The 21,819-nt window shown below is 31.5% G+C and overlaps 2 protein-coding genes across 12 annotated transcripts; both read right to left on the bottom strand.

Moving 5' to 3' along the window:
- Nucleotides 1-5,278: 5,278 nt before the first annotated feature.
- On the bottom strand, nt 5,279-10,663 carry LOC112754844 (spermidine hydroxycinnamoyl transferase). 10 transcript variants are annotated; one of them, XM_072221101.1, is made up of 4 exons: nt 9,493-10,663; nt 7,995-8,623; nt 6,153-6,201; nt 5,638-5,843 (listed from the first exon to the last, which is right to left on the bottom strand). In XM_072221101.1, exons 1-3 carry the CDS (start codon nt 10,247-10,249, stop codon nt 6,196-6,198), a joined length of 1,392 nt encoding a protein of 463 aa, XP_072077202.1. In that variant the 5' UTR covers nt 10,250-10,663; the 3' UTR covers nt 5,638-5,843; nt 6,153-6,195. The 10 variants fall into 10 exon arrangements, with proteins under 10 accessions (XP_072077197.1, XP_072077199.1, XP_072077202.1 ...); XM_072221096.1 differs by lacking the exon at nt 6,153-6,201 and having other exon boundaries at nt 5,279-5,843; XM_072221098.1 differs by lacking the exon at nt 6,153-6,201 and having other exon boundaries at nt 5,279-5,843; nt 9,499-10,663.
- A 4,881-nt stretch (nt 10,664-15,544) lies between these two features.
- Nucleotides 15,545-20,689, bottom strand: LOC112754842 (uncharacterized). Of its 2 annotated transcripts, XM_025802628.1 has the most exons (12): nt 20,551-20,676; nt 20,303-20,410; nt 19,268-19,513; nt 18,909-19,119; nt 18,531-18,621; nt 18,306-18,451; nt 17,634-17,877; nt 17,447-17,551; nt 17,162-17,344; nt 16,839-17,043; nt 16,207-16,747; nt 15,545-15,883 (listed from the first exon to the last, which is right to left on the bottom strand). In XM_025802628.1, the coding sequence occupies exons 3-11, from the start codon at nt 19,491-19,493 to the stop codon at nt 16,251-16,253; spliced, it is 1,908 nt and encodes a 635-aa protein (XP_025658413.1). In that variant the 5' UTR covers nt 19,494-19,513; nt 20,303-20,410; nt 20,551-20,676; the 3' UTR covers nt 15,545-15,883; nt 16,207-16,250. The 2 variants fall into 2 exon arrangements, with proteins under 2 accessions (XP_025658413.1, XP_025658412.1); XM_025802627.3 differs by having other exon boundaries at nt 20,303-20,689.
- Between the last annotated feature and the right edge of the window lie 1,130 nt (nt 20,690-21,819).

Raw genomic sequence — 21,819 nt, 5'->3', positions numbered from 1 at the left:
AAATCTCTTTTTAAAAAAAAAAAAATAAGTGGTGTGTACTATTTTTTATTTTTTATTATTTTTTTTCTTTTATTATTTTGTTTGCACTCTCATGTATATATACTTCAAGTTTTATGATTTGTTTCTTAAAATAAAGATAATTTTTTTGTTTTTTATTATAAGACTCTATTTCTATTTTTGTATTTTATTATATTATGATTGTTATTTTTGTAAAATTATTTGTTATAATTAAAATTTTGAGTCTGCTAAACAAAAAAGATGCCAAAACGACGTGAGCTAAAACCTCTTTTCTTAAAAACAAAAATAGTGGTGTATACTATTTTTTATTTTTTATTATTTTTTATTTTATTTTTTATTTTTTAAATTATTTTGTTTGTATTCTCATGTATATACATACTCCAAGTTTTATGACTTGATTCTTAAAATAAAGATAGTTTTATTTTGTTTTTTATTATAAGACTCTATTTCTATTTTTGTTTTATTATATTATAATTGTTATTTTTGTAAAATTATTCGTTATAACTAAAATTTTGAGTCTGTTAAACCAAAAAAGAAATTGCCAAAACGATGTGAGCTAAAATCTCTTTTTAAAAAAAAAAAATAAGTGGTGTATTCTATTTTTTATTTTTTGCTATTTTTTATTTTACCTTTTTAATTTTTCTTTCATTATTTTGTTCGCATTTTCATGTACATACTCCAAGTTCTATGACTTGTTTCTTAAAACAAAGATAGTTTTTTTTTTATTATTATTATAAGACTCTATTTCTATTTTTGTGTTATAATTATTATTTTTATAAAATTATTTGTTATTTGAAAATGAAATTGAAAGTGTTAATTTTTATTTTTTTTTCATAAATTTGAGAGCACATATTGATATTATGATGGACAATTCTATTAACGTTAAGAATTTAAAAAATAATTACAAAAAAATTATGTTGTAATTTGAGTATTTGACTTTTTTTTAGTTTGACTTATGATTAAATTTTTATTTATTATTTTTTATCAAATTTAATTTTATTATTATTTTTTAAATAATTGTTAAGCAGACTAATCGACCGGCCCTACTAATTCGCCATAAAAAAGATGGGGTAGAATTTTAAGCCATTTATTTTGGAGTATAGTTGTCAGAACCGAACCGATGATCAAACCGGTTAAGTTGCTGATTTATTAGTTTAACTGATGGGTCAATGATTGAACTAGTGAGTCGGTCCTACTTAAATAAAAAATATAAAATAATAAAAAACTTAATATTAAATTTTGAATTAGTTAGCTAGAATAGTATCTTAATTTAACAATAAACAAGTCTTAATTAGTCAGTAGAGTACTACTATAATAGTATCTTAATTTAACACACAGTAGTAATAATACATGAATTATATCTAAGGAATAATTCAGCATTCATAAACGAATTCAGAACTGATTCAAAACCAATCCAAAACCAATTTAACTAATTCAGCAATTCAAAACTAATTCAATCACTTCCATATTTATTTCTAATCAACTCATAAACCAATCAACAATAAAATTCACAGCAATAATTAAAAAATTTTAGCAATTTAACAAATTCAGAAATTCAGCAATTCATAAACTAATTCAGAACTGATTCAAAACCAATCCAAAACCAATTCAACTAATTCAGCAATTCAAAACCAATTCAACCCTGCCATAATTATTTCTAATCAGCTCATAAATCAATCAACAATAAAATTCACAGCAATAACACAAGAAATTTCATAGGAAAAAAACTGAAACAACGAGTAACTGCTCACAGCAGGAAAGAGAGTGCAGCAGTGAAACACACCACGAAGAGAGCTCATAGCAGGAAGGTAATGGAGCACACCAGGGAAGCATAGCTCACAGCTGCAGGAACCACAGCTTGAGACAGAGACAAAGATGCGAGCGAGATGCAGGTGGCCAGAGGCAGAGACGTGAGACGCGAGCGGAGGAGAGTTGGTGGCGACAGAGGTGAAAAGAGAGAAAAAGAGCAAAGAAGAGAATAGCAGAGACTGGCGAGCAGCGATGGACGATGGCGCGACAACGAGAGACGTACAGAATCACAGACGCACCGACCCAAGGCAAGCGACCTACAAACGGATGCGACAATGCAACGACGGAGATGCAGAAGAGCAGCGATACGAGGCAGAGTTGCCGGCAATCGTGTGTGTGCGTGTGCGTGTGCGTGTACGAGAGAGAGAGAGAGAGAGAGAGAGAGAGAGAGAGAGAGAGAGAGAGAGAGAGAGAGAGAGAGAGAGACTCTACAAAGACAAGGGTGCTTCACTTCGAGCTCGAGGGACAAGGAGGGAGGGACTGGGTTAGGTTAGTTAGGGTTTCTTTTTTTCTTAAAGCATCAGAAACAACGCTGTTTTGGGGAGTGGGTAAAAAAAGGAGATCACACCGGCCGGTTATTTAAAATTGTCGTTTCATCGATTTTTACCAAAATCGGTCGGTCCAAATCAGTTCTCACCGATTCTTTTCCTTACACGATCGAATAGCTTAACCGGACCGACCCTTGTGTCATATTCACTAATTTTTCGATCCGACCGGTTGGTCCAATCTGATTCTTACAACTATGTTTTGGAGCCCTTGGTAGGGTGGGACGAACTAAGTGCTTTGACACCCCTAGTTAGGCCTACCACGGCACCATATCCACAGCTCTCTCTCCCTACATATGTTTTTCTTCTTCATGCATCCATATATGATGTCTCACATGTACTAGGCCATAGCCAGTCAGTCAGGGTCACCACCAAGTACCAGCTAGGCAGCCTTCTACTATCCCTTCTTCCCCTTCTTCCTCATTAACCAGCCAATCTCACGAGTCACGACTTCTGAAGTTCTCCTCACGGCTTGTAAATCATGAGTAATTAGTAAATAATTAATCAATAAATTAATTATTTAAAGAAAATTAGAAGATTAAATTTTATAGTTTAACGAATAAAAAAATTAAAATATATATTTTGACACTAATTTTTAAAAATATTAGCCCAAAATTATGCCAACTGGCCAAATCGGTCGAATTGGACCCAAATGGGACCAAGCCCAACCATTAAAAATACACTCCACGCTTAGTGAAGCCTCATAATCAGCAAACACATCAAGAAAGGGGAGGGAGACACAGTGAGAGAGAAGAATAACTTTCCAAACCCTTGCCCAAATTCAATTTACCAAAACTTTCGATCCGAAGTTCCGATTGACGAGCCGTTAGTGGCCACGCGTTCGTCTTAGAATCCTCTACAAGACCCATTACACAAATTTGATAAGAAACTTGCGTTTTCTCACCCAAATTTTTTCATCTCAGTTTTGAAAATTTGAGGATTTATTTTGAAGAATTATGTGATTTTGGTGCCTTAGGATCAAATTAACCTTGTGGACTTGTTGAGTCTTGTCCCAAACTTCCGTTGGTAAGTTGAGGAACGTTTAATCCTTGTCAAGTTATCTAATTAGTGAACCCTATGGTAATTTTAGTGTTATTTTGTGAAATTAGATTGAATTGTATATTTTTAGAAACAAATTGGTGGTATTGGAGACTTGAAGTTGGCTTTAGATGCTGGAAAATCTGTTTGGTGAGGTCTTGGAGCCTTGGACTATTGAGGAACGGTGATAATTGTGACATTCTGGGCTTTAAGAGGAATCGACCAAGATATGATTTTAGTTTTCATAATTAAAATATAATGTAACGTGAAAACTTAGGCTAGTTGACTATAGGTTAAGTTGAAATGTATGAACGACTGAGGATTAGCAATTTATTGTTGGTGATTGTTGAATGGAAGGGTTGAGTTTGTATGTTGGTATATGTGGCATGAAAACTATGTATATGAGTATATCTGTTATTGATTTGAATTGAGGAATTGTGAATATGTATGTGTATATACGTGGAATTATTGAATAGTTGAGATTATTGACGGTGGTGTGCTGTAAAAAGAACGGAGGGTGTGGAGTTGAGTTTTGGTGATATTTTGGTTGTAAAACAATTGAGTTGTGATGGGAATTGTGTTGATGAATGTTATGGATGAGAGTTGTTTAATGTTTAATGTTTTGGGAATTGTATGATTATTTGAATACTGTTTGTTTTTGCATTGAAGATTTTGAATGTATTGATGAGATTTGTATAAAAAGATGATAAGAAGTGTATGGACATATGTAAATATGATTTTGGAGCTGTTTTAATTGCAAAATTATGATATAGAATTCATGATTTGGAAAGCATAGGAATGTTGGTAATTTTAACAAAATGGTAATTTTTTACCAACTTCGACGAGTCATAACTTGACTTCCGGACCCTTAATTTTTGTCAAACTATTTTCAAAAGAAAATTGGGTCCGTGAGATTCACGGCATTCGAAGAACGAATGAAAAATGTTTTAAAATGAAAGAGTTATGCACGTTTGAAGTGTGGTATACGAAAAGTGAAATTTGCAACTTTGCTGTTTTTGGAAGAGGAGGCATGCATAGGCGGATACCATGTCGTGTATGCGGAACCCTGTTTCGGCAGCATAAATGATTTTTTGAAATCTTACCAATTCTCTATTTTCCCAACCTCTTTTAATTACCCGTTAGGGTCCGATACCTAATTTTTAAGTCTAGGATAGAGGATGAACTTTAGAAAAGGGTTGAAAAGTGAAGGATTGGATTGAGAAGGGTGAATAAGTTGATGATTGACAAGAATGATGAGTATGAGATGATACAAGATATGAATGATGAATGAGTTAATGTGAAATCTTGAGGAAGTGCGGAAGTTTGAGAATCATATGAATGATTATAATAATGAGCTTAGGGAAACCCATGGATATATGATGAATGTGTTTGAGAAATGAATGATTTATAGTGAATTTATAAAAAAAAAAGGAAATTGATCTTTAAGCTTTGACCTGACAAGGATCGTGGTGGTTTACCACTTGTCCAGTGTCGAAATGTTTGTGAGGATATCTGTGAAGATCGTGGTGGTTTATCGCTCACAGAAGGTGGAGATCGTGATTATTTACCGCCTACATGTGTGTTGTTTTTCCAATTAAAGATCTTGCGAGGTTTGTGATGGTGTACCGCTCGCAATGGTGGGGTTCGTGGTGGTGTATCATCCGCCAGTTTTCAAGAGGACGATATCCGGGTTAGCTAACGGATGTGTCAGGTTCTAGCAAAGTAACCGACACGTGGGCTCACGGTTAGTAGAAAAGGCATGTATCATATGCATTTATGTGTCTTGTTTTGTTTTGCATTCTTGCGTTTGCGGAATTGAAATTCATGCTTAACTGCTATATGTTCTGTTTGCTGTATCTGTATCCTACTTGTGTTTGCTTTGTCTGTATTGTTTGTCTGTGCACCGGAGCTTTGGAGGATTGAAGGAAGGCGAAAATTAGGACTTAAGTTAGAAATGAATTAGAAATATGAACCTTAGATAGCCTACCCTGTTTATGATTTTCAATTTTAGTTTTAAGTTTGAATCTATTGTCGGAAGTTCTAGGATCGCCTCTGCCTTTTTCGAGACCTTATATGTTAGTTATGTGGGTACTGTTACCATGCTGAGAACCTCTAGCCCCATACATACTTTGTGGTTTTCAGATGTAGGATGTGAAACACCTCGCTGAGGCATTTTGGAAGCTTCTGGAAGCGAAGGACTCTAGTTTTTTTTGGGATTCCATTTTGATTTTTTTTGTATATATAGATACTTTTATATCTCCACTGTACATATATATTATGCTTTATCCCTCTTAGAAGTTGATTTGGAATAACAGGTTCTGTAAGCTGTCTTTTGGGCCTTTTGGGTTTATCTTGTATATATGTATGCTCTAGCCAGTCTTAACTTCGCGAGCCGAGTCAGAAGCTTTGTTATCTATATCTTGTTATCTGTACCTAAAAATTTTAAAAGCACGACAAAAAGAACTAAATATTAAATATATATTCTAAGAAAAATATTTTAGAGATAAGATCAAATTGTTTTGAAAAATAAAAAAAATCTAGAAATCAAATTTTCTTCGAATTTTTTGTGCACCTTGTAAATATTTATTCAAATGTTGCCACAAAAATTTGGATCAAATGGATAAATTGTTTGCTAAATACAAAAGTTTTTTGTTATTTATAAAAAACATAATCTTTATTGGTTATTTTTCCTGTATTTTCAAATAATTTAAAGATTGTTTCTTCGATAACATCATTTGGGACCTTTTTGTTGGCGCTTGAATCTTTCAACAATCAGGAGTCAACTCTATTTCTGAAAAATAAATGAAATTCTTATATTTATATTTGATTTGTCATCATTAAAACGAGAGATTGTTAGCTCCATATATCAGAATGAGTTTTGATATTCACAAATAAAAAATATAACCTTAAAATTTTTATTAATTTGTTACTAAGTTTGCTCAATCTCTGAAGTTTGTTACAAAATTAATGTTCAAACTTCAAAGTTAAAACACCTCAAAACACAAATGAGTTATGTACCAATCTCAAAAGCAAACCAAGCTTAATTCTTGGACCTCCAAAGCAAGGTACAATATGCGCCATAATCTCCTTGGCTCCAAAAGTGTGAGCATGCACAACAATTTAGGACATTGAAAAACTGTTTTCGACTTTTCGCTATCCACTATGCAAGTGCAAAAAAGACTACCATATTTGCTAAAGATGTACCAGGAAAAAATTGTATTTCCTAGACCTTTTAAGGAATCAGCTCACAATAATATAAAAAAAAGTTTACAACATCTCTTTAATAGGCTTAACTCTATAAATACAAGTCAAAGGAAACTATAAAAATATGAAAAGTATTTGTGGCAAAATATTGCCAATATTGGAGAGTTAGGCAGATAGTTTCTTTAATTTTGGGAATAGTTGGTTGCAGGAAGATATAGTTTGTTGCTCATTTTCTATCAGATTCTATTTTCTCAAGGTTATAAATACTAGAGCAGCTCTCATTGTAACTCACTTGATCAATTCATAATAATAAAACGTAGCTTTCAGTTTCACTCTCTATCTCTCTCTCTCTCTTTTTCTCTCTATGCTCTGCATTTGCTTGTTGATGTACTTTCTGATCTTGGTGTCCAACATCTCTTTCAGTCAGTTTGCTTTCAAAAATTTTTCCACATTCTTCATTCTATCTTCATTGCAAATTTCTTCTCAATTCATAAGAGTAAGTATAATACACTTGCAATCTAGGTTTTAAACTTAGTTTTTATGCTACAATAGATTCACAAACAAATTTAAAATAGTTCCAATGTTTTGATATATTCTAAAACTAGCTAGGATCCCAGAATATATGAAGTTTATTCATATACAAATATTAGTTGATCCATTAGTAATCAAGTTTAATTAGAGAAGATTTGATATAACATTATCTAAAATTTTTAGATAATTTTAGTTGATTTGAATCACAGTTTAGATCATTTTATTTGATCTGAGTTAAATTTAGTTTGAGAAGATTTAAGAAAATAATTTTTTTTTAACGCTTATTCAAAAATAGTGAAGTCAGAGAAGTGAATATGACTACTATCAGAAGAATATTTAGTTGGTTTTTCACATAATGATAGTTATTCATTCATGGTTTATCCATCATTTTCTTTCTTTGTGAACATATAGATTGGAGTTTAGAAGAATCATATTCGAGTTTTTCTCTATGCTCATCAAACAAGAAAAAATATAAGAAACAGATTTTTAATTAGTGAACACTAATCACCTTTAAGATTTAAGGTTAAAGTTTATAACTTAAGATCTAAAATTTAAAATAAGTAAAATATTTTTTTAAAAAATTAATGAATATTTTTTAATTAGTGAGCACTAATCACCTTTAAGACTTATAGTTAGATTTGTCATGAAGTGTTGATCTTTGCCTTCAAATCTATTTCTAATATAAAGAAATTCTGTTTTGAAATCCATAATTTCATTAATTTGTATGGCTTAATATGTGCTACATTAAATCCAAGTCAAGAAAAACATCAACCATGTCTTAGAACTCATACCAAAGCATAATTAAAATCCATAGTTGAAATGTCATCACAATTTGGAGTTAGGATATACCTCCTCTATATCCTCATAAAAGAGCTTCTTCAGATCATCAACAACGGATTGTTGCAAGCAAGTAGCAACAATGAAGCCATCACCACTTCCATTGTTCATAATGAAAGCCTTCCCATCCGAATTTATGCTTCCCGGAACCAAACAAACCGGCTTTCCCCACCCGAAATCCGCTTCATAAAAAGGAAAGTTAGCCCAACTCACAATATAAATATTCGGGTTCACCCTGGATTTTCCTCCTCCAAGATTATACAACTTCTCCCTCAATGAATTCATGTCCTTCTGATTAGCAATGTAAGCAATGGCAGACCTTACATACTCATCATTCATTCGCTCAATCGCTTTCCTCACGTTCCGAACGGCGTAGCCTAGAGGCTTGTGAACAATATCATCGAAGCAACATGTTGGTGTCACGGTAGGAAATGTTGCATTCCCAAAATAACTTTGAGGAAGATTTGGTTTAAATCTGTTCCTGCAATTGACCAATGCACATACCCTTGTTTTCTGGCCCCAATTACCCTCATTCTTCACCTTGCAAATACACCTCCATAAGTGACCACTTATGACCTCAAAACTAGTGTAAGGCCTACTTGAAGAAAGTGTTGATGAGTTTGAACCATTGCCAAAGCCATCTGAAACATGTAAAATTAATGGAACTGTGAATTAACAATGAATTTAGAGAACATAAATCGTTGATTGCAATCCATATCTCTAACAACACTGAACATAGGGGAGCATATCGTAGAAAACTTAACCAACTTTCTTAATTCTAACTATATCCCTTGTTAGAAAAGAGATGTTAGTAGAATAAATAGAAGAAAGATTTTACATAGAAAGATTAGTTAAGAACAATTTTTGTAAAGTATTTTTTTAAATTTGTTCAACTTCAATTATTTTCAATGATTTTCTTAATTAATATAAATATTTAAAAGTAAATAGTTATTTGCAAAATTAAATTCTCTGTTCTTTTAATTGGACTATTATACCTTTACTACAGTCATGATAACCCTAAAATATGAGTTATAAATTAATTTTGATGTAAAACTACATCCAATTATGTATCAAATCACTCCATTAACAAAAAATAATTATTTTTTAAAATTTAATAATAAAAATAATCCTACTAGATGTATATAAAAAATCAATTATTTGTATAAAATATATTCTAAAATATAAAACATATACTAACAAGGTAAAAACTCAAGTACAGTCGACTTTATGTGAAGTCGACTTTATGTGAAATTGATAACTGAGCTGTTAGATTATTTGACTGATTTAACTAAATTTTCATCTAACGGTTCTCAGTTATCATTTATCAACTTCACGTGAAGTCAACTGCACCTGAATTTTCACGTACTAATAATGAGATAAAAAAATATATATTTAAACAAATATATAGTAGTTGATTATTTTTATCCATATAGCATTTTTGAATTAAAAATATAATTAAATAATTAATAAAATATAAAAAATACATTAAAAATAAATTATAGTATTAAACCTTTACCACCATCATGATAAGCTTTCTTCTTAAGCATCTCAACTTGGCCTTTGGTGAGCTTTAACACAACAGTAGCAAGCTCAATCTCTTGTGGTTCTTCTTTTTGTTCTTCCCAAAGTGGCGGTGTTAGAAATTCAGCATGTTCAAATCTTGGACCCACACTCACACCAAGCGAATCCAACAACCCTCGATCGTAAAACGGAACCAAACTCGAATCCAAATCTTCACCTCTCGCCAATTTTGACCATGAACAAATGAAATTCCCAAGAGCGGCTCCGTCAACCACAGCACGACAAATAATCATCCCCAAAACGACGCCGTTGCCCGGAAGCCTCGTGAATTGTGCCGCCATCAACGGCATGTCGTCAATACGGTCAACGCTATAGTCAACCTTGGGCAAAAACTGTTCCAACAAAACATTGTTATCAAGGTTTTCGAGAAGCATGTCCAAGGTTGTATGATTATCGTGACACGTGGCTTCCAATAGTGTGACGCCCTTTGAGTTGCAGAGAAGTTGTAATCGACCGCCATGGATCCATCTGAGTCGACCGGCTAAAGGGTAGTAGAGATTCAAGGCTTTGCTGAGTGAGGCTCTGAGATTTTCCATTGAAGAAGAGGAATTAGAAGTGGTGTAGAGAGAAAGTTGGGATCCATGGTTTGGAAGCTTGGTTTGATCACAGTGTGACAAAGGGATTATTGTAGTGGAAGAGGAATCTGAGGGGGTTATCGTGTAAGAACGATCGATTGTTACTACCATTTTCTTTTCCTTCTTTGTGTTGACTCAGAGGCTCGTGTTGGTGTTATTGATAAATTTGGTTACTAACACATAAAAGGACAACAAGGTACTCTGTGTCTACACTCTCGAGGCATCGGAGTTAAATTAGACTTGAGTTAAGTCCTAATATTTTGAATAAAATACCTATAGTCGTCTTTGAGATTCACTCAAATATCCATATTAATTCTTAAGATTTCAATTTTTTTATTGTAATTCTTTAGATAGAACTTCGAGCATTTAAAGTGGTCTCTAGGTATATTTCTAGTGATAAGTCATCACCGAAGCACTGACATAAACTCAATTTACCACGCTGGAAGGCTCTCAATAGTTAGCTGAACTGGCAAATTTTTAATTTGTACCCAAATTGGTACCTCCTATTATATGTAACCCTAAATTCCTAAATTCATGACCCATAATAATCCCTGATGGTTATGCTTATTCCCATAAAGGTCCTTAAAATTTACAATCGATCCCCATAAAAATCCTTAACAGATATGCAGATAATGATTCAAAACGTGGGGTATATTGGTAAGAACGTGGGGTATGTTACTGTTGAAAAGTTATCATCAATTAAGTATTGAAGCCAAAAAAAACTAGAACATATAAGAAGAAATCTGTACCTCAATTTGCTTTGGTCAACTAATGCAATAGCAATTTATTTCCCTGACAATACGAGAATGGAAATCTCTCTTCCACTAATTAATCTACGCTGCAAAAAGATGGAAAGGTTTTTCTGATTAAATATTATAAATAAATGACAAAATTGTTAGTGAATAAAATGTATCTAGTTGTTAGTTTTCTCAAATCCAATAAATCTGGTAGACCACAACTTTATTTTTTATTTTTTATTTTTTGTGATAAAAACACCACTTTTATTTTTCTATTCTTATTAAAAGTGCAACTAATTTCCCACCATTCAATTAGTTCTTGTTAAAATCTAAGTATAACAATAAACCATTAATAGAAATAAATGATCCTAAAACTTCTTTTCTTCTCCAATAGGAATGGATCACAGAAATAGCATATCTAGTCTCACTAAATTATTAGACAATTCCTCCTACACAACATTTATCACAAATTTTAAAGAGGCATTTAGTCAAGCATGGAAACATTTTAGGCAAAAAAGTCTATCTTGCTGTCAAACTTAACTATATAGCAATCAATGGTGTACTTCAAGACAACACAAGCTTTGATAAATTTATTGTAGTATTAGTATGTTTTAACTCATATCCAAATCACTATCAAATAAAAACTCATCTCTTAAATTCATCTTACTACAAAGACTTAAGTGCATAAAGATAAAATTAAGATAAAAGCTCATTATTTATCCCTGAAATTTTTGAAATATCAACATGCTCTTAGAAAGATTATAACAAGTGGTCCTCAAATAGAAGTAATTAGTCCAGGAGTTACTACAGGACGACCAAAAAAAAAATCACCCCAAGATCAAGTGAATCTCTGAAAAATTAAACTAATATTTAGAAAACTATTCATAAGCTGGGATTTTTTTGTTGGCACCTTGGGTTGGGTAGGAGTCCTTAACACTGGTGGTGACTGTGTGACTTCAGATGTAGTATGAACTTTGGTGTTGGAGTGTGACATCAACACCTTAAGAACACATTTTTGAACCATATCCCTGTTTCATCCCTGTTTCATTCCAGTTAAATATAGCAACCCCACAAACCTCAGCCAACCTTTAAACCCTAGACACTACAACGACACCAAAACTCTCGAATCTCAGACACACAAACAACTTGCATATCAACAACCAACACTGAATCGAAAATGCAAAGTAAAAAAAAAAGGGAGGGAGATTACCTTGAATACGATCACAAAGTCCGAACCTCTTGTTTCTGGTGATGGAAGGGAAGAACAAAAATCTCTTACTTCTTCTTGTCTCAACTTTTTCAACCCAAGGGTTAGAACCCTACGGTTACGCTATTGATGAGTATACGAAGATGGAGTCAGAGGGTGGAAGAAGAAGAGGCGAGAAAACTGATATTCATGCTAAATAACGTCAAAACGGCGACATTTTTGGCTATCAAGGGCGAGAAACCAAAACGATGCCGTTTCAAAGCCCTCCAGCGTAGCAAACCGAGTCCACGTCAACGCTCCGGTGATGACTCATCACCAGAAATATACCCAGGGATCACTTTGAGTACTTGAAACTCTATCTGGAGGATTACAATGGAAAAATCGGGATCTTAGGGATTAATATGGGTATTTGCGTGAATCTCAAGGACGACTATGGGTATTTACTCTAATATTTTATTGAATCTCTTCTAAAAATTTGAACATTATTGTAAATTAATCTGAAATAAATCCATTAAATCAAATTAATCTGATATATAATTAATTTATATAATTTTATAAATTTTTTTATAAGAAACTAATAAAATATTTTTTCTAAAGATAAGATTTCATAAATATTATTATCATTTATATCAAAATAAATAAGTTATTTTGAATAAAATAACATTGTATAATATAAAAAATATTAATTAATGTATAATATAATATTGAATAAAATATCACTTTTGTCCTCAACGTTTGGAATAAATTCCAAAATTATATTTTTAATATTTAAATCGTCATATTTAAGTTTTAATGTTTCAAAATCATTTCAATGTATCGAACTTCTTTAACATTTAATTTAAATAAACTTTATTTTAACTTTGAAATAAAATTTAATTTTATTCTTTAATAATATCATTTTACGGTACATAGTTATTTAATTATTTTTAATTATATCTAATTAAATTACTCTTAATCACATCATTTTTATTTAAAGTAATTTTTTTAATTTTATTCTTAAATATTTTTTATGAAATATTTGTAGAATAATTAGTACATAAACTTGAAAAAAAAAAGAAAAAAAGAACATGATACATATACAATAAAGTATAAATTTATCTCTAATATACCAAAAATTTTTAATGTTTAATTTAGTTCAACTTTATTTTTAATTTTAAAATAAATTTTAATTTATTCTTAAATAATATCAATGTGTTTGGTAGATAATTATTCAATTATTTTTTTAATTGGATCAAAGTAAATGATTCTTGGTCATATTATTTTTATTCTAAATATTTTTTTAATTTTACCTAATCATGTTATTTTATTATAAATAAATTTATTTTTTATTAAGAGCGAAATTACAAAATAAATTGAATAATTATCTTGTTGTAAAAAAATTAAAATATTGAAAAAAAAATTAAAATTTATTTAAAATTAAATTTAATTAAATTAAAAATTTAAAAAATTCGGTATATTAGAGAGTAAAAGGTATAATTTATATTTTAGAAAGAGTTTTAAGCGTACCAAAAACATTGGTGTTCCAGTTATTTTAACCGTTGATCTGAATTATAAAAAATATATATAATATATATTAATTGAAATCAACGGTTAAAACAATTGGAATACTGGTATTTCTAGTACATTTAAAATTTTTCTTATATTTTATTGTATATGTATAATGTTCTTTTTTTTTTCCCAAAAATTTATATATTAGCCATTCTATAAATATGAGTAAAAATCTTGAATTTATAACGTAATTTATTCTATTAAAATTTACTATTATTTTACTTGATTTGGTAATTTTTCTAAGAGTAATATATCATTTTTGTTTCTAATATTTTTGTCCTATTTAAGTTTTTAATGTTTTAAAATTATCTCAATTTTATTCCACTCTCAATTTTGTTAACAGATCACTAACAACGTAACAACATTGAGACACTTTTGAAAAATTAGAGACATAAATAAAACGACGTTAAGGACAAAATTTACCCTAAACAATACTTTACTCTATAATATTTTATTATTGGTTTCAATATAAAGTATATATTTTAGTTATAAAATATGAATTTGAATTGAGTTGAATCATCTGAAGCATAACCTATACATAATTCGAAAGTTACATCAAATAAAAATTAGGGTAAAGTACTAAATTGATCCTTAAGTTTGGGCGTAATTCTGTTTTGGTCCTTAAGGTTTAAGTGTTCTATTTGAATCCAAAAAAGTTTCATTTAGCATCAATTTAGTCCCACAGTGAAGTCAAAATTAAATAATTAACAAAATGTCTTACATAACAATAGTTCAAGAACAAAATCAATAATATGGAGAACAAGTACAAGCTCTAGAGGCACAAAATCAACCATTGATGCATCAATACATTTATTTATCATTTTCTTTAGTTTTATAGAAAATATTTTATTTATATTATAAAAAATAATAAATAAATGTATTGATGTATCAATGATTGATTTTATGCCTCTGGAACTTGTACTTGTTTTCCAGATTATTGATTTTGTTCTTGTACCGTTGTTATGTAGGACATTTTGTTAATTATTTAATTTTGACTTCACTGTGGGACTAAATTGATGCTAAATGAAACTTTTTTGGATTCAAATAGAACACTTTAAACCTTAAGGACCAAAATAGAATTACGCCCAAACCTAGGGGACCAATTTAGTACTTTACCCTAAAAATTACAAATATAAACCTTACAAAAAAAAGTTATTTCAAAATACAAAATTATTATCATTTAAGTAAATAGTTATTTTGCATTTTGAATTTTAATATATGTATATATATGTTTCATACATACATATGAATTTTCACCATTCTTGTCAATTTTCAATGCTTTTTATATAAGTAGATCATTATTTTTACATATAAATATTCATAATATTGACAAATAAAAAAAAGTTAAAAAAAAAAACTGATTTTATGGACATGAAAAGTAAATTTGAATTGACAGAGCTATTCGAATTCTTAAAAACATATCCTAAACTTTTACTTTACCCTTTACTTATCCTAGCCTACTTCATTCTCAATTCCCAACCTTTTACCTTCCCTACTGCCGCTCAAATCCTCAATTCTTTACTACCAGTCCACCATCCAAATCTTTAGTTCTTTACTCATCCAATTCTTATCCCTAAGTACAACCATGGCCACCGCTGCCACCAGCCCACCACCACCACCAACACAGTATATCAGTGTTTTAGAAACTTAATACTAAGTGAACCAAAATCAACCCAAATCATATGCAGCATATTGAACTAAAACAAATTCCTTCGTTCAGTCGTTCCACAGTAAACAAGAATGTGAAAATTCGGAGGGCGAGAAATGAGCACAGTCAAGTGCATGTATTTTTGTTCTGTAGCTTAGTAATAACTATTTAATTTTAGCAACACTTTTTAATTGCCGAAGCCACTTTAATCATAACTTCACCACATGGAAAACCCAAAAAAAAAAAAAAAATGTTAGACACAATCCTTAAACAGTAATTCAAACAGTTCTTCAATCTTTTATTTACATTTTATTCAGACATTTTATATTAACTATCTATACTTGCACTGCATCTATTTATACATTTCTTTATCTATAGATAAATGAGAAAGAAAGAAAGAAGAAAAGAGAAGAGCTATTGGTACATGGGGACCATAAATGAGCATATAAATAAGCTCCAAGGCCAAACGACACCTATATGACTTAACCTGAGCTATACAAATAAAACAGCATTTCTTTATTCTCGACTTTAACAATCTGAAGGTTCACAAGGGATCAAGAACCTCTCTTGCTATGTAAATGGATTCTCTGCATTGCACTTCCTATCTGTAGGAAAGAGAGTCAGAAACAAAAGGCAAGTAAGTATCTAGTGTGAAAAATTATAGAACTTTTTTTTTTCTTTTTCTCTCAGTAACTGCATACTCTTAATAATTCTTTAGAATATTCAGATTCTTCACGTTTTTAGCAAAAAATAGGTAATTCCATGCATAATGGTGATCCTACTATCATACAATTTGTACCTTTTTTTAATATATCTTGCCATAGACTCTAACGGAAACAGTATCTAATCCCAAAAAGAATAAAAGAAATACCTGGACAAAATAAAATTGGAAATTGAAAAAAGGAATAAACCTGAGAATCAACTTTACCTATAGTTGCTTTTGCTTAACGTTATCTCAGAGAAATGAAATTTCTATGCTGAGTAAATGGCCTTAATAGATTCAGTAGAAAGGCCAAATCCAAATGGGAAAAGGGGATCATAATGAGGATCTCCAACATTCATTGGTAATTGATCAACAGTTTTGAACCATGTCCTTGGAAGCTTTCCGGTGAAACCGTAGTCGCCATATAGGACATCAGCTACACCCTGGCCTTCACTTCCCGGAAGCCAAGCAGCCACAAGAGCGTCTATTATATGAAGATATGGTTCAATAACTACAGGGCGGCCGGAAATAACAACCACCACACATTTTATGGCTCCACATACATTTGTTATGGTCTCGGGGCCAGGGTCCGGGATGGTCAAGTTCTTGTTATCACCATGCATTTCAGCATAGGGATGCTCTCCTACTACAACTATGGCATAAGAAAATCCATTGGACTTGACAAATTCGGCATCAGGATTCTCCTTGTAGGTCACTATGGTCTCTGGATCAACAGTGTTTCTTATAGCATTGAGAATTGTAGTCCCTAATCATACAAACATCACAAGAATAAGAAGAGTTGCAATATTCGAATGACAATTGAAAGAAGTACAATTAAATAATAATAATAATTTTACCTTTGAGAATATCATTGCCACTGATTCCTTGCCATTCAATAGTCCAGCCGCCACACTGATATCCTAGATTATCTGCATGGCTTCCGGCTACAAGTATTTTCGAAGCCTTCCGACGAAGAGGCAATAGAGGCTTCTCAACAGATTCGCCATTTTTAAGAAGGACCAGTGATTTCCTCACAGCTTCCCTAGCCAATTCTCTATGCTCCTGTTCAGGATTTTGGTGAACTTGGATAAGATACAAGGCAATCCTTATTATTTCTTATTTTGAAACTTATTAGGGAATTTAAACGACATACACAAGATAAAATAACAGAACTGCTGACCTGTATTCCCAGATATCTAACCAAACTGTAATCAGCAAAAGGGTTCTCAAATAGGCCCATCATGAATTTAACCCACAAAATTCTCTTTGCTGCATCATCGATTCGACTCATAGGAATGAACTTCTTTGTCACCAATTTGGTTAGATCATCTACGAATTCTTTGTAGAATTGAGGAACCATGAACTGGAGATCAAGCAAAGTGTGTTAACGAATTCCTAAACCGATGTAATTTCAAAAGCATCATCCATATAGGCATACATAACAATATAATTTTGGTATACATACCATGTCAATGCCAGCAGAAACTCCAGCTTCAACTGAATATGTGAAATTTGCATGAGGTGGAGTGGTGATCCTATCAATACCCTCAAAATCTGAAATAACCACGCCCTGGCATAATCCAGTAAGAAAAAATGAGGTGCTGTTTAGGAATTCTGTATGCCTGACAATTAGTGTTTCAAACTATTTTTACCTTGAAATGGAGGGCATTCTTGAGGAATCCGGTAATAAGTTCACGATTAGCATGCATTTTTACTCCATTCCAACTGGAGTAAGAGACCATAATCGTTGCAACTCCCTTGCTAATTGCAGCAAAATAACCCGGCATGTGAATTCTCAGCAAGCCCTCTCTATCTATGACAGTGTTGTACTCATCAATCCCATTGATTGTTCCACCATCACCCACATAGTGCTTAGCAGAACCTATGACCTTTTCACTGTCCAACACAGTATATAAGAATTTCAGACGCTTAATACTAACAGAACTAAAATCAATAGCATAACAAAATTAATATTAAACAAAATCATATTCAGCATATTGAACTAAAATAAATTCCTTCATCTCATAGTAAACAAAAATGTGAAAATTCAGAGGGCGAGAAATGAGGACACTCAAGTATATGTATTTTTGTTCTGAAGCTTAGTAATACCTATTTAATAAATTAACCCAAGACTGGTAATGTGCAATTGTGCATGTTACTTCATGGAAAACCTACGGCTAAATGAATCGAACACTTTACTACTTGTACTGTTAAATAAGCATAGGAGTCAACTGAAGTAATATGCAACAACAAAGGTAAGAACCAAACAATAATGCAACAATGATCTTAACATTGATAAATTCTTTTGTGATTGAAATTCTTACTTTCCAGCCATAAAAGGGACACCGTTTGGTAAATCAGCAGGAATGTCTCCTTGCAATCCTGGTATTATTTCAGTCATTGACTGAACTAGTGCAGGATCTTCGCCGTAGCTTTCGTAACACCGACCCCATCTTGGATCTCTACATACCTATAAAGAATAATAAGTAAGTACTGAAAATTCTCTACACGCTTAGAGCACAAGGAAGTTGGTTGAAGTAGTTACTTACTGCTATACAAGGTGCATAGGCATATTGAATTCCTGTTGCTCTAACTTCAAGGGCAGTGGCAGCTCCAATTCTCTTAATAAGTTCAGGATCTCTGATCAGCAAAAATCATGTAATTGATTATGTTCATTTAAAACAATAATGCCATGGAATACACTGAAAGTTAGAAAACTTTATTCCAAAGAAAATCCCAAACATAAGACATATGGTGTGAATATAAGCCAAACTGTATCTGTGACATTCCTCAAAATTTTGGATAACCATTTTCATCTGTACTTGAGTGCAAATTAATTCATCATCATATTCGAAATAAACAATTGGGAATGTTTGTGATTATAATTTAACAGAGCATATTTATGGAGTATTACAAATATAAATTACCTGGTAGCTCCAAGGCCAATATTGTGAGGGAAAAAAGTTGCTTTATAAACAGTGCTGTGGCCATGAACGGCATCAATGCCATAAAACATTGGAATTCCAAGCCGGCTTGATACAGCACCCTTCTGAAATTCATTCACCATGTCAATCCAGGTTTGCGCAGAAGCCAATCGAGATGGACCTGGAATACTCCCTGCCTCGCTCATGACACTCCCTACTCCAAAGAAAACATCATTTTTTGTCACTAATGACTACTGTATCCGAGAGATTATACTGTTAGATCTTTTGGAATTAGTAAAATTCATTTCTAGTTTTCTCCCATTTATTTCTTAAAAAAGGGAAAAGAAAGGCCTGGTACATACCAATAGAATACTTCTTGATGTCATCAGCAGACACATACTTGCGTTCGACTTGCAACATCTGGCCAATTTTCTCCTCAAGAGTCATCCGGCTAATAAGATCCTCGACCCTTGCATCGATTGACAGTTTGGGGTCCTTGTACTTCATGTACTCTGCCTCTGCCAAACCTGCCGAATTGCATACTAGGCAGAGCCCCAATAAGATGATGGCGATGCGGATTTTAGCCATTTCGTGCAACCACCTGAATACTGCAACAAGTTCAAGAGGATTTCGATTAATTCCAAGTACATAAAAAAATATGTCAATTGTGTGCATGTGCCTCAGATTCAACACATTGAATCTCAAACAAGAACAAACCCCTCTCAATGTATAAAAGAATGCACAGCTTCTAAGACTAGTAGAGATGGATCAATTAAAAGATGGTGCAAAAGAAAACTAAAATGGAACATAATGTTGATTGCTCATTGAAGCTGGCAAAGTGCAGTTGGAAACTTGAGCAATTCATTCACTTAGAACCATCAAGATTTAGGATAAAAATTCATTCATGTGATTTCACAGGAACAACTTTAGCTCAAACCATGTGGAAATATAATTCATGATATAATATAATTCTAAACAAGCCTTCTTTCCCAAAAGCCCTCTTTTCGGCATGAAGCTTTCCAACTGCACAACCTCGGCTTAAGCTGTGGAGAATGTACAAGGCCACTCTACATTATCCTAAAAGTCAACATTCATATTTTGAAGAATGGAGCAAACGATACGATTCTAAACCTTTTGATCATAGAAACTTCGATTCTGTCTATGCAGCATCTCTCTCAAAAAGCTTAAAATTGTCATGAAGAAACACATTCATGGTTTCCAATCCTACCAAAAACTCACATGCAAATATACAAACAATACTATAATAGTGTCCAAGAAGATCGATCACAGTTACACATTGGTGAACTAACCGTTATCCAAAATATATTAGCACAGAAAACGCATGCTTTTCAAAAATTGACAAAGCCAACAGTAACACCTTCAAAAATCAGAGTTACCTTGGAATCGGTATGGGAAAGTGAAGGTTGATTATTCAAATGTGACAGTGTGCATTGAATGAGGCGTTAACCGTCAACGAAATACGGAGAGCAATGTAAAGAGCAGCACTAGATAGAAATAGAAAGATGTTTAGTTTTTTAATTACACTATTCATCATCATTCATATGTGTATATATAGAAGAAGAGGAAGAGAAAAAGAAGAGAATAATGTATGTGAGTAAGGATTGGATTGAGGTAGAACGGGCACGTGGTTTGACCGAGGAATGGAGGAATGCGGCGACGCATGGATTCCGGCACGGCAAGTGAAAGCTGGAACTGGAAGAGACCTCCTATCTTCTTCAGTCTCCACCCGACCCAACTACTTGCAAATATTTCAATATTTCTATATCTCTAGTTATGTACTATATATTATTATATTGTATAATCACACCTAAAAAATATTATATTGTATAAAAAAATGATATGGGAAGAGATATTGGATGTATTAAAATCGGGTTAATAGACCACTAACGTGCTTATTACTTTACCTATTTAAATAATTAATTCACCTTTTTGAGATTAGTGAATATAGTATGTGACACTAATATCGAAAGCTCATAGATTTAATTTTTGAAATTAAAAAAATATTTTTTAAGATTATATAATATAAAAGGCATTTTGGAAAAAAAAAATGTATACCAACTCTTTCCCATATACTAGATTATACAAGGTAGATATAATTTGTAAATATTGTATTATTACTAATTCTAATATTATTATTATTATTATTATTATTATTATTATTATTATTATTATTATTTAGTACAATAATACAATTATATTAATATTAATAAGATCTAAACACATGTCAAAGGCCAAAGGCCGAAGCTCACGATCACGAGAGAAAACTATTATATATGTCATTAGAGAAATAGTATTCATCTTTTAAAATATCATTCATTAAATAATTTTAAATTTAATTATTTATAATAATTTTTTTAATCACTAATTTTTTAATTTTTTAAAAAATCGTATCTTTTGAGATTTAATTTAACTTTTATATTCCTTAATTCTCTCTATTTTAAATTTTTTACACTATTAAACTTTTATTAGTTCTTTTATATTAGTTTGGATTGATTTTTTTAGTGAAAAATATTTTTTTTTAAAATAAAATACTTTTATTCAATTTAAAACATATTTAGATAGGTCTTTTAAAAAGAGTGCTTTTATTAAAAAAAATAAATTATTTACTTTTTTTAAAAGTTAGCAATACCTTACTTTTTAAAAAAACAAAAACAAAAGTCATTAATATTAAATTTTTTTTTTAAAAGGTCTATCCAAATATAAAATATTTTTGTCGGTTAAAATTTTTTTTTTTAAAAATAAGTATTTTTTTCAAAAATCAATTCAAACTGATCCTTTGTCTTGATACGTTAAAAATACATTTTTTAGAAAAAAAATATTTCAAACTAATTAAACACAGACTTCTATATTTTTATTTGCACTTGTCTTTATAGAATTTTCTTTTTTTTATTGA

The sequence above is a fragment of the Arachis hypogaea genome, chromosome 16, assembly GCF_003086295.3.
Source record: "Arachis hypogaea cultivar Tifrunner chromosome 16, arahy.Tifrunner.gnm2.J5K5, whole genome shotgun sequence".
NCBI lineage: Eukaryota > Viridiplantae > Streptophyta > Magnoliopsida > Fabales > Fabaceae > Arachis > Arachis hypogaea.
The sequence above is the reverse complement of the archived record's forward strand: the minus strand, read 5'-3'. Positions and strand labels throughout refer to the sequence as shown.

Bases quoted from the DNA above. Each gene is read 5' to 3' on its own strand.
- LOC112754842 (XM_025802627.3), bottom strand. From the start codon at position 19,493: ATGGCTAAAATCCGCATCGCCATCATCTTATTGGGGCTCTGCCTAGTA. The intron at 17,552-17,633 runs GTAAAAATAGTT...GGATTATGCCAG, and splicing joins AGAATGCCCTCCATTTCAAG to GGCGTGGTTATTTCAGATTT. The intron at 17,044-17,161 runs GTCAGCAGTTCT...AATCCTGAACAG, and splicing joins TTAGATATCTGGGAATACAG to GAGCATAGAGAATTGGCTAG.
- LOC112754844 (XM_025802629.3), bottom strand. From the start codon at position 10,249: ATGGTAGTAACAATCGATCGTTCTTACACGATAACCCCCTCAGATTCC. The intron at 8,624-9,492 runs GTTTAATACTAT...TACATGTTTCAG, and splicing joins TTATCATGATGGTGGTAAAG to ATGGCTTTGGCAATGGTTCA. The intron at 7,075-7,994 runs GTATATCCTAAC...CAATGAAGATAG, and splicing joins TTTATGAGGATATAGAGGAG to AATGAAGAATGTGGAAAAAT.